Source organism: Capra hircus, unplaced genomic scaffold (genome assembly GCF_001704415.2).
Source record: "Capra hircus breed San Clemente unplaced genomic scaffold, ASM170441v1, whole genome shotgun sequence".
NCBI lineage: Eukaryota > Metazoa > Chordata > Mammalia > Artiodactyla > Bovidae > Capra > Capra hircus.
In genome coordinates this window covers 567,583-580,841 of record NW_017189851.1, presented here as the reverse complement: position 1 = coordinate 580,841, position 13,259 = coordinate 567,583, and the positions used below count along the sequence as shown (strand labels likewise).

The following is a 13,259-nucleotide window of genomic DNA, read 5'->3' as shown; positions in this document are numbered from 1 at the left end:
TCCGAGCAAACGCTGATTCCTGACCTCGGTGGGGGCCACAGGTCCTGCCACAAGCAGGCAGACTCCCAACCACACCTCCCTCCCAGGCACACACGTGTACACGCGTGCACACATGCCTGGCTCGAGCCCTCTCCCCCCCACCCCACCCCCCGCCTTCTTTCTTAGCTCTGGCCCTAGCCTCCTGCTCTCCCGTCACGATCCTGCCCCAACTGGAAGCCCTTCCCCTTGTTGAAGGGGCTGCCAGGAGGCAGAAGGCCGCACCCTCAGGCCCCAGAATGAGCCATGTCCACAAGGAAAGTTTGGATGGAGGCTTGAGACCACGGGTGACACTGCAGAGTAGGGGGGAGATCTCCCATCACTGTGGTCCCCAGGGGGGGCTAGCGCCTGTCGAACCACCTTGCTTTTCGTTTTTCAGCAGTATCACCAGGCCTAGCTGCAAGCAGAGGGGAGGCGTCCCCAGGCCTGACACAGGTGGAGGGGAGGCGTCCCCAGGCCTGACACAGGTGGAGGGGAGGCGTCCCCAGGCCTGACACAGGTGGAGGGGAGGCGTCCCCAGGCCTAGCTGCAAGCAGAGGGGAGGCGTCCCCAGGCCTGACACAGGTGGAGGGGAGGCGTCCCCAGCACCCTGACTGAGACAGGCAGCTGCAAGGTCCTCGGTCTGGGCCTGGGAGGCTCGCTGCCTCCCTAGGAGGGATGCGGACGGGGCCAGCCTCAGGGGACTTGGGGGAGGTGGGTTGTGGACCCCTGCTCTGGCCCTGGTGTGGGAGCATATCACAGCAGAGCGCGCCCAGCCTCGGGAAGCCGGAGCGGTTATCTGCTCACAACTCTCACGCTCCGGGTTTTGATGGATAGTCAGAAAGAAGCGTAAGAGACACCCAGGCAGCCAGTGCTGAGTGTGGGCGCGACCGGCCCAGTGCGGGAGGGCACGAGAATGTGCTCAGGGTCCTGCGGGGCGGGCCCCTGTCGGCGCGCCATAGCATGCCCCTGGGCTGGGATGCCCAGCCGGGGTCTGACCCTGTCCAGTAGGGACTCAGCCCCACAGATGGGCCTCAGCAGGTGCCCTCTGGACAAAGAGCCCACCGATGGGTGTCTGGATGTGCTGACCTCCCCGGGGACGTTCCGTCCTCACACGGGTAGAAGGCAGGGCGGCTTGTGGTCAACAGAAGGACGGACTGTGGCCTGAGTGTGTGTGTGAGTGCCTCTGGTCAGCCTCAGCCCAGGTGGGCACAGTGCCCCAAGCTGGACAGGGCTGGACGTGAGGCCTCCTGCCAGCCCTGCTTGAATTCACCAACGGGCTGGGCGTGGACCACAGATACTGGCTTGTGGGACGCCCCTGCGTTGGGGACAACCCACCAGGACATCAGCCGGGCAGGTCTGTGCTGCCCTGACGTGGACGTCCGGCCAGTCGGCGCCCATGTGTTGCACAGGCCGCCAGCTCTGATCCTGCTCGGGGCCGCTCCCGCAGAACCAGAGAGGCTGGAGCCACCAGGAGTGACGGGCCACAGGCCCAGGCGCTGTGGGAGGCTTTGGCCAGCGGGGCCACGGTCAGAGGGGGAGGAGCTGTGCGTGGCGTGTGCCGGCCCTGCTCTGTGGCGACAGCTCCAGGGGCACAGGGCGCGGCGTCTGGGGAGGTAGGCGGGGACGGAGGCGGAGGGGCCCTGGGCCCCCGTGGCCGGGCAGTCCGTTTGCCGTGCCGATGGACTCGCGGAGGGTGACGGACTCTGAGAGCACCAGCCCAGCGTCTCAGCGGCCAGGCTGCGGGGCCGTGCGGGGCCTGCTGAGTCGGGATGAGGAGGCTCGGCCCGCATCCAGGCTGTGGGGCCTCTTGGGGTCCGGGCCATGCGCATTGGCCGCTGAGGGCTTTTTACAGCCTTTAATGTTTGCCTGTGGTTGGTGACTTTCTGTCTGAGAAAGTTTCAAACTTTGCATGCTCTACGCAGAAGCTATGGAAGCCTTCTTCTTCCGACGGTTCCATGTCCCACGCGTGTCCTCTGAGCATGGCCGGCGAGCACATGCTCGTCCACCCCACCGGTGTTCCCAGGTCGGCACCCACGCCCGAGATTTCACCCACCTGGAGTCTGCGTTGACGCAGATGGGGGACGAGGGCTGAGTTTGGTTGACACAGTCATATCTGAACCATTACCTGGCCGACATGTCCTGTCAGCGGAGACTGGAAACAGGACCCCCGGGTCCTCGTTGGACACTCAGGCCAACCAGCCTCTGTGTGGGACAGTTCCGGGTGGCCTCGAGCTGGCCCCGCAGGTGCGGGCCGGCCCAGGCTGTCGGGGGGCCCCTGCTGCGCTGGCCCTGTGCACGCGGGTTCCACTCTGGTCTCCCTGAGTCTCCAGCCTGTCTGAGCCCGCTTGGTGACCGAGAACAGGTCCCTGCTGTGGGGAAGCCTCTTGGAAGCCCCCAGAGTGTTGCGGGCCCCCTTTGTGGCGTCCCGCCTCTGAGCATGCGGCTGCCCGCAGCTGGGCGGGCCTGGGCGGTCCCCCGAGGCTCTCTCGCTCCTGGTGGCCTGCAGGGAGTGTGTGGGCCCCCTCCAGCTGTGGGCTTGGCACGCTTGTGACCTCCAGTGGACGCAGCACCAGCAGCACCCACACCTGCCTGCTTGCGTCTCTGCTCGGGGTGGGGCCTCACCAGCCTCGTCAAGTCCTGCCTGTTCCCCGGGTGTTCTGGGCCAGCCTGTCAGCTTCCTTCCCCAGGCCCTGAACCTGTGCCCCAGCCCGGCCCGGCAGGACCCTCCGCGGGGCACCCCGAGTCGTCGGCTCCGCCCTGACTTCGGCCCTGTGCTCCGATCTGGGGAGGGCCGCCTGTTGTCAGGTGGGGCGAGGCCCCCACGCCCCCCTACCCTCCCGGCACACACTGCCAGGTTGACGTTTGCAATTGATGACTTTGGTATTTCAAACATGCCTTTAGTTAAACTTTCCCTTTTCAAAATATTTTCACTCTCCGTGAAATCCTAATTAGGCCATTCATTCATCTGAATGTACTTGCTGCTCTCTGCGTTTTGCGAGATAACGAGACTGGGAGCCGGCTGGCAGCCCGTCCTCTGGGGCCTCCGCCTGCTCGTGCCCTGCAGGGAGGGCCTGGCGCCCCGCGGCCGTGGATGGGGCCGAGTGTGCAGGCCGAGGGGCCTGGGCGGCACATCGGCCCGACAGTGGGGAGTCTGCCTGACGCTCCCTTAGAATGTCCAGAGCTGGGTTTACCCTCGGGATGTCGGGATGTCACGAGAAGGGAGAAAGGGAGGTGCCCGGTTTGCAGAGCTGCCAGCCGGTCCTCGCCATACAGGAGCGTCTGTCTGCAGATAGGGTGGGTGGGCCATGGGAGGCTGAGCCAACATCCCAGACTGCCTGGTGGCACCGTGGACGCCTCAGTGCTCCCTGGGGTGGCCCGGAGCCCGGGGCACAGAGCCCGGGGAAGCCGAGCCATGCAGGCCCAGCCTGGCGTGAGCACAGCCTTCCTGGCTTCCTCCTGGGCCGAGAGCTCAGGCCCGCCGTGACCCCGCAGCCCTGCTGGAGGCCGCTGTGTGGGGCAGCTCCCGGCCAGATCTGGGGTCTCTCGGGAACCCCCATGCCAGCGGCAGTGGCCCGGCGCCCCGGCCTCACGCTCCCACCCTCTGTCCCGCCGGCTCTGGGCTGCTTTACGTGGTTCGGCTGGCCCGCCTCTGGCCTGTGTCTGTGGCCTCGACAGTGTCCCGGCCGCCAAGCCTCCACTGTGCTTTTCTTCAAATCCCTGCGGGGTCCACGATCAGTCCTTCTTAAAGTTTGTTCCCAGTTCATCAGATCAAGGTCCTCTTCCACCTCTCAAGGACACACATCAGCAGCTCTCTTAGGCTTGTGCCAGTTAACTGCAGCTCTCCGGGGCCCTGGGGCAGCAGGCAGCCCGGGCGCTGGGGTCTCTGCCACCCGGGCGCTGGGGTCTCTGCCGCCCTAGGGCTTCTGTCCAGGGTCCTGGCCCAGCCACACACCCGCTCCCGTCACAGGGACCTCCGGTGTGGACCAAAGCTGGGCGCTGCAGGCCAGGCCTCACAGGTCTGCCCGACACTCCAGGAGCCAGACTCTTGACTCCCTCAGCACACAGATGTCAGAGACCACCCACCACCCATTGCCCAGGGCAGGCAAGGCCACTCGAGCCAACTTGGTGGGCTCACAGCTGCACAGCGCGGATGGGTGCGTGTGCGCGTGACCTTGTGGGTGGCTGCAGGTGTGTGCCCGCAGGTGGGTCCAAGGAGGCCCCCAAACTGCCAGCCAGCCTGCCGCAGCGATCCGCGTCCTGCTGGTGGGGCTGGGGCACACGCCCCCTTCAGTCTCACGGGATGGAGGGGTCGGGGAGTCAGGCAGGGGCACTGAGGAGGGGCAGGGGAGGGTGTGGGGGCCGAGTCTGCGCTGGGTGGGGTGGGGTGAAGCCCCTGCCCCTGCTGGGCCGTTTGCATATAAAATATGAGACTGTGCTGTTGGCTGGAGGCTGCTGGTGTCTGGACCTGTTGCCATGGGCACCCCTGGGCTTCAGGCACCAGTCTGGCTCCCTGCGGGGTGGTGGGTTGGGGGGAAGGGCAGTCTGGAGCAGAAGAACTGGCATCTGGCTCAGCTTCTGGGAGGAGGTGGGGGTCCCGGGGCCTCCAGGAGGGGCCGGTGCCAGCTGGAGGCCACACGGGACCCTGGGCAAGGGCAAACCAGCGGGGCCCTTAGATGCTGTGGGCTGGGGGCGAGGCTGGAGGGGCCCGGGGCCCCCTTCCCCGGGCGAGCTTTGCTTGGTCACCCGCTCATTCAGGCCCGGGTGACCCAGCCGCCCTGCCTCTGCCCACAGCCACTGGAGGGTCTTCCTGACACCGTCACCCCCCCAGGCTGTGGGCTCTGTGTCTGCAGGGCCCCCGTTATTCCCCACCAAGGGGATGGGTGACCAGTTTCCCACTCTCATGCTTCCCAGGGAACCTCCTCGAAGCTGAGCCACAGGCCCGCGAGGCCCTGGGCTGGGCTTGGTGGGGGAGGGCCCAGGACTGCTGACAGCAGGACGGCTGGTCCGTGCGAGCCCGTCCGGGAGCCCAGAAGAGTCAGCAGCTCCCAGGAATGCTGGCGGGGCAGCCGGCCAGGCGGGTGAGGAGCCCCCGCCCCTGACCGTGAGGGCCGCCCCTTGGCAGCCCGCGCCCCTGCTCCGTGTGGGTCTGCCCGTAGAGAACCGGCCCTCCCGGACTAGCACAGCCCCGTGCTGCCCCCGAGGCCGAGGCCCCTGCTCCGGGCGCCGGGTGAGCAAAGCTGCAGGGGTCAGACTGAGGTCACCCAGGGAGGGCCGCCGGGCAGCGTGCCCGGTACACGGGGCACTGCCAAGTGCCTGGTCAGCAGTGGCCGGGGCCCATGGGGATGGGGGGCAGTAGGCACCAAGCAACACGCTGGGGGGCTCCACGCTGGGCCCACACCACCCCCGGGGTCCCTTCTCCCCTCCCCGGCAAGGGCCCCTCCTGCCCCAGTCTGTCCTGAGGTCCTGGCTGGAGCAAGCCTGCCCCAGGCCACCCGGCTGGCCCAGCTGCACGTCCTCAGGGCAGGCAGGTGAAGGTGGGGTGGGACGGGGGACAGGGCCAGCCTGGCCCCAGACCTGCACCGTCCCAGCCGCCGTCCACCGCGTCCTGAACCCGACTTCCTGTCTGGCAGGGGGCTTCCATGCTGCCTCCGCCCCCTCCCCTTAGCCAAGAAGAGCAGGGCTCCTGTCAAAGGCAGGGAGGCCGTGGGAAGTCCTCGGGCCCCCGCAGGGAGCCCCCCCGAGGACAGGGGCTCACCCCAGGGACCCTTGTGTGGGCAGGCGGTGCTGGGGGTGGCATCCCAAACCACCAGACTCTCTGGCTTCCTTGGCTCTGCAGCCTCAGGGCGGGGGCTGGGCTGACAGGCCCAACCGTGTCCCCCAGAGACTCGCTGGCCACAGGCTCCCCGGGGCTGAAGCCCCTCAAAGGGACTTTGTGCTTCCACAAAGAGCCTCTGTCCCTCTTGGGGAAGCTTGGGCGTTGCCATGGTGACAGAGGGGGCCTGGGAAGAAGGGGTCCTACGTCTTGGGGGGGAGGGGTGTTCCAGGCAGAGGGCACCGGTGCGCTCGGGCCGCAGCCCTTGGCCTGGACAGACAGCTGCCCGGCTGCGGCTTGCTGCTCTCCTCGAAGGCTCAGTGACCTCTTGGCTGCTGGGCAGGAGCTGGGCTTCCAGGCCTGGGGGCCAGCGGGACCCCCCGGTTTGGTCCCCTCTTAGGAATGCCTCGGCCCGGTGTCCACCCCAGAGCACAGTGCGGAGGGGTTCTCAGAGGGTAGAATGGGGGTGGGGGAGCCACCTCCCAGGGGGACCCTGGGGGAGGCGGTGCGGACAACAGGCCACTCCCCCGCATAGCCCACCGTGGGCTCCCCTTTCGTGGCCGGGCTGGAGTGGGCGGGCCGCTGGCGCAGAGAGCAGTGTGCCCGCCAGCCCCATGCCTCCCTGCCCTGCCCTCCCTTGGGGTGGCCCTGGACTGGCTGCTGCAGACACCATGGTGGGGGGGTCCCCGGTGCCCAGCCCCACCTCAGAGCCTGTCGGGCTTTGCCCTCGGGCTGTGACACAGCCAGAGTCTGGGGCAGGGGCGGGGGGCAGCCGTCCGCGAGTCTCCCCAGAGCGGCAAGGCCCCGTGACTCAGAGCACGTGTCTGTAACCCGCCCCGGCAGGAATCTCAGACCAAGATCCTTCTTGAGTCTGACGGGGGCTCCCTGTGGCCCAGGCCTCCCATCCCAGCAGCTGGCATGCTCACCCACCCTCTGGCCAGGGCCAGGCCTGTCCCTGCCGTGTGCAGCCTGCGGCCACCTGGCCTCCCCTGGGCCCCGGCCCTGGGCCCAGCCCTAGGCTGTTGGATGCCCGGCCTCAGGCTCCACATGCCCCGGCAAGCATTCCTGCCTTAGCCGCCCCCAGGCCTCCTGCAACTGCCCCTCACATCCTCCGGTCCTCCCGGACTGCCCGTCCAGCAGCCCCCTCCCCTGCGGCTGGCCAGTGCTGCCCAGGCCCCGGGCTCCCCCTCCATGTGGGGCAGGAACCCCTTCAGGAATTGCCCCTGCCCAGAGAGGCCATCCTCTGTGCGGCCAGTGGGTGCTCCTGGGTATTCACAGGGACGGCCTGGGGGCAGGAGAAGGTCACCGAAGGGCTCTCTGTGTCCACCTCTCACCCCCGCGGTGTCTGGCCCAGGTGACAGCGGGTTGCCTCCTCTGCTGGGCAAAGCTTATGTCCAGCCTGACGTCCAGATCCCTGAAGACCCGGCTGCTTCCCTTGGGGCCCCTGGGGTGTTTCCAGCCCCGCCCTCACCTACCAGGCTGCTGTGGGGAGGGGCACCCGCCTTCCCAGCTCTTACCTGCTTCCTGCCTACGCCAGTGGTCCGTGCACCCCTCCACCCAGAGCCCCACCACGGCCAACGTGCCCTTCTTCCCATGTGTATGTGCTAATGTGCGCACATGTGACCATTTCCACACTCACCCTGCGCACACCGTCGGTGGGCCACACACCTGGTCTAGTAGGGTCTAGTGAAAGTCACTCAGTCGTGTCCGACTCTTTGTGACCCCATGGACTATATGCAATCCCTGGAATTCTCCAGGCCTTTCCCTTGTTCAGGGGATCCTCCCAACCCAGAGATCGTCCGGGGTCTGCATTGCAGGCGGATTCTTTACCAGCTGAGCCACCAGGGAAGCCTAGAACCCCTGGCAGGTGCCCTTTTCACTCCTGGGCTGGGTGTTGGTTCCTGCAGGCTCCTCCGGACACCGTGTAGATGAAGAGGGTCACTTGTCTCGTAGACGTTGTGAACCCTGGGTTCCTGCGTGTCCATAGTATCTCGGTTTTGTTGTTTTTTTCCTACTGCCTATCGTGGAAAATTGGAAGCACGCAACAGTGCAGGGTGGTGGCGTGTCCCACGAGCCTGCCTGGCTTCTGCGGTGGTGGGCGTGCGGCCCAGCGGCTCCCATCTGAGCACTCGCTCCACCAAGGGCAGCCTCGGCCAGAGGCGCTTGCTCTGCATGCTCAGAAACCCTTCTTTCTCGCGAAGGCGACCCGGTCCTTCCTCCTCTGCAGTTTCTTCCACGGCCTTATGGTCGAGGACAGTCTCTTCCCACCCAGACCTGCCCCCAGCCCCGCACCAGCTCCGGGTGACCCCGCAGGCCTCGCTGTGACGGGCGGGGTGCAGCTCTCCCCAGGGCTGAGGGCGCCCTCTGATCCCCGCAGGGTGGCGAGGTGAAGGCAGGCCCTCACGGGCCGGGGCAACGCGGCCCTCCCAGGCGGTGGGCTGCGGCCCACTCCCCTCGCGCCCAGGGGGAGGGGCCAGTGAGGAAGCAGAGCCCTGTCCTTCCCTCGCGGAGGTCGGAGGTCGGCGCACTGGGGAGCGCGCCAGCAAAGGGCCTGCGAGGGGAGGGCCCTGGAGCTCCGGCCTGCCACCCGCCTCCCCGCCGGCCTGACCCATCGGAAATTCCTTTAATTCCTCAGCCCAGACTGGACTCTGTCCCCACAATTTGATTTCTGGAGCCGGGTTTGGCCGGGCCTGTGAGGAGGAGGAGTGGCTGGCTCAGCACAAAGATGGACGCCCGAGCGCAGGCACGGTTTCGGGGACGGTCAGCCCCCCGCCAGTCCTTCTGGGCACCCACGCCCTCCTGGGGGAGCAAGTGCTGGCCACAGTGCTATCTCGGCCGGCTGGCAGCCCCCGGGGGGGTGTCCGCCTCACCCCTGCCCACCCACTCAGGCCCCCGGCTGCACGCCCCGCCCCATGCCACGGCCAGCCTCCCTTCCTCCCCAAACTGCCCCCTGCGGACCCACTCACACCCCTGCCCCCCTGCAGCATCCTCGTGTCCCCTCACTGCTCCCCGCGCTCCCCGCAGTGCTCCCCTCACCTGCTCCCCCGTCCTCCCCCTCACCGGCTCCCCTCCCGTGCTCCCCTCACCGGCTCCCCCCCGTGCTCCCCTCACCGCTCCTCGTGCTCCCCTCACCGCTCCCCCGTGCTCCCCTCACCGCTCCCCCGTGCTCCCCTCACCGCTCCCCCGTGCTCCCCTCACCGCTCCCCCGTGCTCCCCTCACCGCTCCCCCTCCCCCCCCGTGCTCCCCTCACCGGCTCCCCCCCCCCGTGCTCCCCTCACCGCTCCCCCGTGCTCCCCTCACCGCTCCTCGTGCTCCCCTCACTGCTCCCCTGAGCTCCCTTCCGTCTGCTTCCTGCCCTTCCATCTCTCCACCCACCCCGGGCTCTTCCCAGGGGGGCTCAGCCTGGTCACCTGCCCTGGGACAGGCGAGATGGGCTCTGGACAGTGCGTCTGTCCCTGTCTTCCTGCTAGACACCCCCCTCCCCGTGAGCAACCTGCACCCAGGACTCAGGACGCTGGGGTCAGGGTCTGGGCAGGGGTATGCCTGGTGGGCAGTGCGAGGTCCTCACTGGTGGATGGGGGCAGGAAAGGTGCTGGCCAGGCAGTAGGGCGAGGGTCACCGCGGTCCCACGGGGCACACACCCCCAGCCCCCAGGCCTCCCGGGCCAGCAGAGAGGCGAGCCTGGCACCTACCTCTCCCCAGAATCTGCCAGGGGAGGCATCGTCACAGCTTCTCGGTCTAGCTTAAAAACACATGGACTGCAGTGGCCCATGACCCATGCCAACCACTGTCCTGGTAGTTCAGCTGGTTGCTGTGTCGTTGGTTTGACAGGCGCTGGGCAGGCTAAGGCCAGCTCTGGGGCCCTGCTGGCCTCTTCCCTAGTGGGGCCGTGGGGCTGCCCATCTGTCACGGGCATGGGGGGTTCTCTGAGGTGTGCCCATTCCCCCAGCCCAGCCGCGCTGGTACAAGCCGAGCCCAGGGCTGACCCCACTCCTTGGGCTCTGTCCTTGCGGCCGGCACAACCTGGGCGTGTAAGCAGCTCATCTGACCCTGCGGGGGCACCCAGCGGCCGCGGGGCAGCTTTCCACTCCCTGCGCGCTGGCGCCCTGGACCCGCCAGGCCATTCCTGTGGCCACAGAGGGGCCTCCCATGCTCTCCGGGCCCCAGCGTCCACCTCTGAGCTGGGCCTGCGCGGGGGCCGTGAGGCTGGGGTGAGCTGGCAGGTGCCGCGGTCAGCGGAGGGCCTGGAAGGTCTGAGAGCTGGTCACGCCTGCTCCTCTGTACTTTCCCTTCCCTCGCTGGTCCTCCCCTGTGAGCTCAGGGCCCGCAGTTCTGCCAGGCCTGGCAGGAAGCAGGGAGCCTGGGTCAGAGCCCGCACGCCCCGGGGAGGGAACCGGCTGCTTCCGGCCAGCCTTGGATTAACGGCTTTTAATTTAGAATTTAATCAATGTGGCGTCTCTCCAGAGGGTTGCACGCTCTGGTTCGGCTGTCACGTGCTCTGAGAGTGAGGTGGGCAGGGGGCCCGCGATGCCTCCCTGGGCCCCTGCCCTGGCTGCACCCTGACTTGCTCTGCTCTGCCCGCAGCTGGCACCCCGGTCATGGAGGACTGCAGTGTGCGCTCAGCCGCCACCATCCTGGCCTCGGTGAGAGAGCAGGAGGCCCGCTTCGAGCTGCTGACGCGGGCGCTGGAGCAGGAGCGGCGCCATGTCGCCCTGCAGCTGGAGCGAGCCCAGCAGCCTGGCACAGGTGGCGGGCAGTCCCTGCCCATGGCCTGGCAACAGCTGGTTCTGCAGGTACTAGCCCCGGGACTCGGCCCAGCGGGAAGACAGTCACGGGACCCCGGCGGACCACAAGCCCGCAAGCATGCGCTTATTTTGAGGCCTCCTGGGGCCTCGGGAGGGAGAGGGAGTGGGTTCCGGCCCCCCTGGGTGTGCAGGACACCATGTGACAAGGGGTAGGAGGTGGCCAGACCCTCAGAATGGCACTTTCCACCTGGGGGAGCCCCCGGGGCCCAGGCGGCTGGGCAGGGTCCACTCTGGGCGGCTCAGCACTCAGTCTGGGCACGCAGAGGGTTCGGCTTCCACGGAGTCCCCCTGCCTTTGCTGCTGCGTCCGTCAGCAGGCCAGCTGCCGGAAAGGCTCAGGTAAGGCTGGGCTCTGCCTGCTGCCTGGAGCATGACGGCCACCGCTCCTGCGCAGCCCCAGGAGGAGTGAGTCTGGTCTGCTCCTGGCCTGAGAACTCTGAAGTGGGGATGGACAGTATGGTGCGGCCTCCTGGGCTCCTCCCCATGTGAGCTGTGCCCTACTGCCAAACCCACAAGTGGGGGCTGGCTCCTGGGGTGTCGGCGGAGGAGGGAACGCTTTGCCTGGAGGTCGCTGTGATGGGCTGAGGTGCAGGGCAGGGCGCTGGCAGGGTTCAGGGGAGCCAGACTCACGCTGGCAGAGTGAGGACCTGGGGCCCCTGTGGCTGGAGAGAGAAGGAGCAGAGTACGGGTCTGGCCTGAGGCTGGCCCAGCAGGCTCGGCTGCCCAGCCTGGGCATGTGGGACTCAGAAGCAGTGGCCCGTGGTCAGATGGGGGTCATGGCCAGTGACTTCCCCAAGCCTTGATGTCTTCATCTGATGGTGGGCAGTCCGCACGTACAGCCCAGCTAGGTCCGTGGTCAGAGCCAAAGACACCTCTCCACAGACCAGACACGTTGGGCAGCTCTTTCCATGCTGGCTGGCGCTGACGTGGCTGCACAGTTGGTTCACAGAGGCTGGAGCTGAAGCCAAGTGGGCCTAGGTACAAGGGCCACCCCGTGGCCCCCTGGACCCTGGCCACTCCAGACAGTGAGGCCTGCACCCCCAAACTTGGGGAGCAACACAGCCGGCTGGGCCTCATGGGGACAGCAGCAGCCCTTGACCCCAAGGTTACTCTTTGGGCGCTCTTTCCAGGCTCCAGTCCTCCCAGTCCGGAAAGGGCTCTGGCGTCCAGCCCAGAGGGTGCGCTGAGGGTCGACGACCCCGTGGGAAGACGTTCCCATAGCCCGGAGCTGCCCTGGCCTGAAAGGCCACCACCCTCCCGGGCCACTGCCCCTCCCACCCGGGGCCCTCCAGGCCTGCCCCTGGTATTCTGTCTCTTGGCAGGAGATGGTTTCTCAGGCTGAAATCAGACTAGCAGGACTGATGGGGACACTGAGGAAGCCAGGCCCCATGCAGCCGCTGGGCCTGGCGGCCTCCACACCACACCTGCTTCCCAGCCCCATCTCAGCAGGAGGTGCCTGGTGAGCCAACTGTGACCCTCAGCTGCCTGGACACGGCCCTTGGAGTCAGAGCCCATGTCTATGAAGCTTGAGAGCCGGTGGCCAGGCAGGCGGCTGGGACTAGGGAGCCGAGGGGTGGGGGCTGCCGTGACCCCGAGGCTGTGCCGTAGCCCTGACTGCAGGCCTTTCATCATCCAGCAGAAAGGGTCGCCTCCTCCGGACACCTGGAGCAGGGCTGGCCCTCACCCAATGTGTGTGTGGCGGACCTGGCCAGCTGCAGGCCAGGCTGAGATGGGGGTGTGGCCGTGGCACTAGCAGACAGTGAAATTTGGGAGAAGGAACTACTCACACAGAAGCGTCCAGGTTCCCTCAGGGCAGTGGCCCCGTCTTCTGCTCCTGCCTCGCGTGGCTCCGAGTTACAGGGGCCGGTGGTGAGGAGCATCTCAAGGAAAACTGAGGCTTAGAAGGACATGCGGTGGACACCCAGAGAGCTTGAGCATGCTGGCTGCGTGGCCCGCGTGCTGGTGTGACTTGGCAGGGACAGGGGGTCTGGGGAGAAGTGGGTGGAAAGCAGAGAGCCCAAGCCAGGGCCCCTCTTGTGCCCAGCCCCCCGAACCTCCCCCAGGTCTGTGTTCCTGTAGGGGGAGCGAGACTCCCGGGTGTGGCCTGCTGGGGGCGGAGAGTTCACCCCCAGACGGGTCAGAAGCCCTGATAACCGCCCCCCCAACTTAGTACGTCAAAGGCGGGAGGAGAGGGTCTGAGGCCAGCTAGGCCCGCCAGCCTTCATCCGGCCACCCGACAGTGATGCTCCCTCCCCGCCCTCTCACACAGCTCAGCGGCTGGGGAACCCAGAGCGGAGGACCTCAAGTCTCAGAGGCCTCTGGGCCACCTGCAGGGGTGGGGAGCACTTTCACTGGGAGCAAACCGAGGCCGGGGAAGGGCTCAGCGGGAAAATGCGAGCCCCGCGGCAGGGGCGTGGGGACCAGGAGCCCTGACCAGCCGCGGGGGCGGAGGGCGACCCCGGCCCGGCCCCGCCCCGCCACCCGCCGGGCGCCGCCCCGCCCGATTGGCTGCTCACCGCCCCGCCCCAGTTTCGCTCCGCCCCACCCAGCTTGGCCCCGCCCCATTGGCTGTTCGTTCCCCCCCCCCCCCCCGCCCCAGCTTGGCTCCGCCCGATTGGCCGCTC

The 13,259-nt window shown here is 67.5% G+C and overlaps 1 protein-coding gene across 6 annotated transcripts in view; it reads left to right on the top strand.

Annotated features, from left to right (window-relative positions):
- The window catches only part of ARVCF (armadillo repeat gene deleted in velocardiofacial syndrome), a 31,318-nt gene that overhangs the window by 3,595 nt on the left and 14,464 nt on the right, over positions 1 to 13,259 (top strand). For all 6 annotated transcript variants that reach the window (XM_018044808.1, XM_018044804.1, XM_018044807.1 and 3 more), the window contains exon 2: positions 10,416 to 10,624. In XM_018044808.1, coding sequence (XP_017900297.1) covers positions 10,430 to 10,624 — 195 coding nt within the window. In that variant the 5' untranslated portion in view covers positions 10,416 to 10,429. The remainder of the gene's footprint in view (positions 1 to 10,415; positions 10,625 to 13,259) is intronic.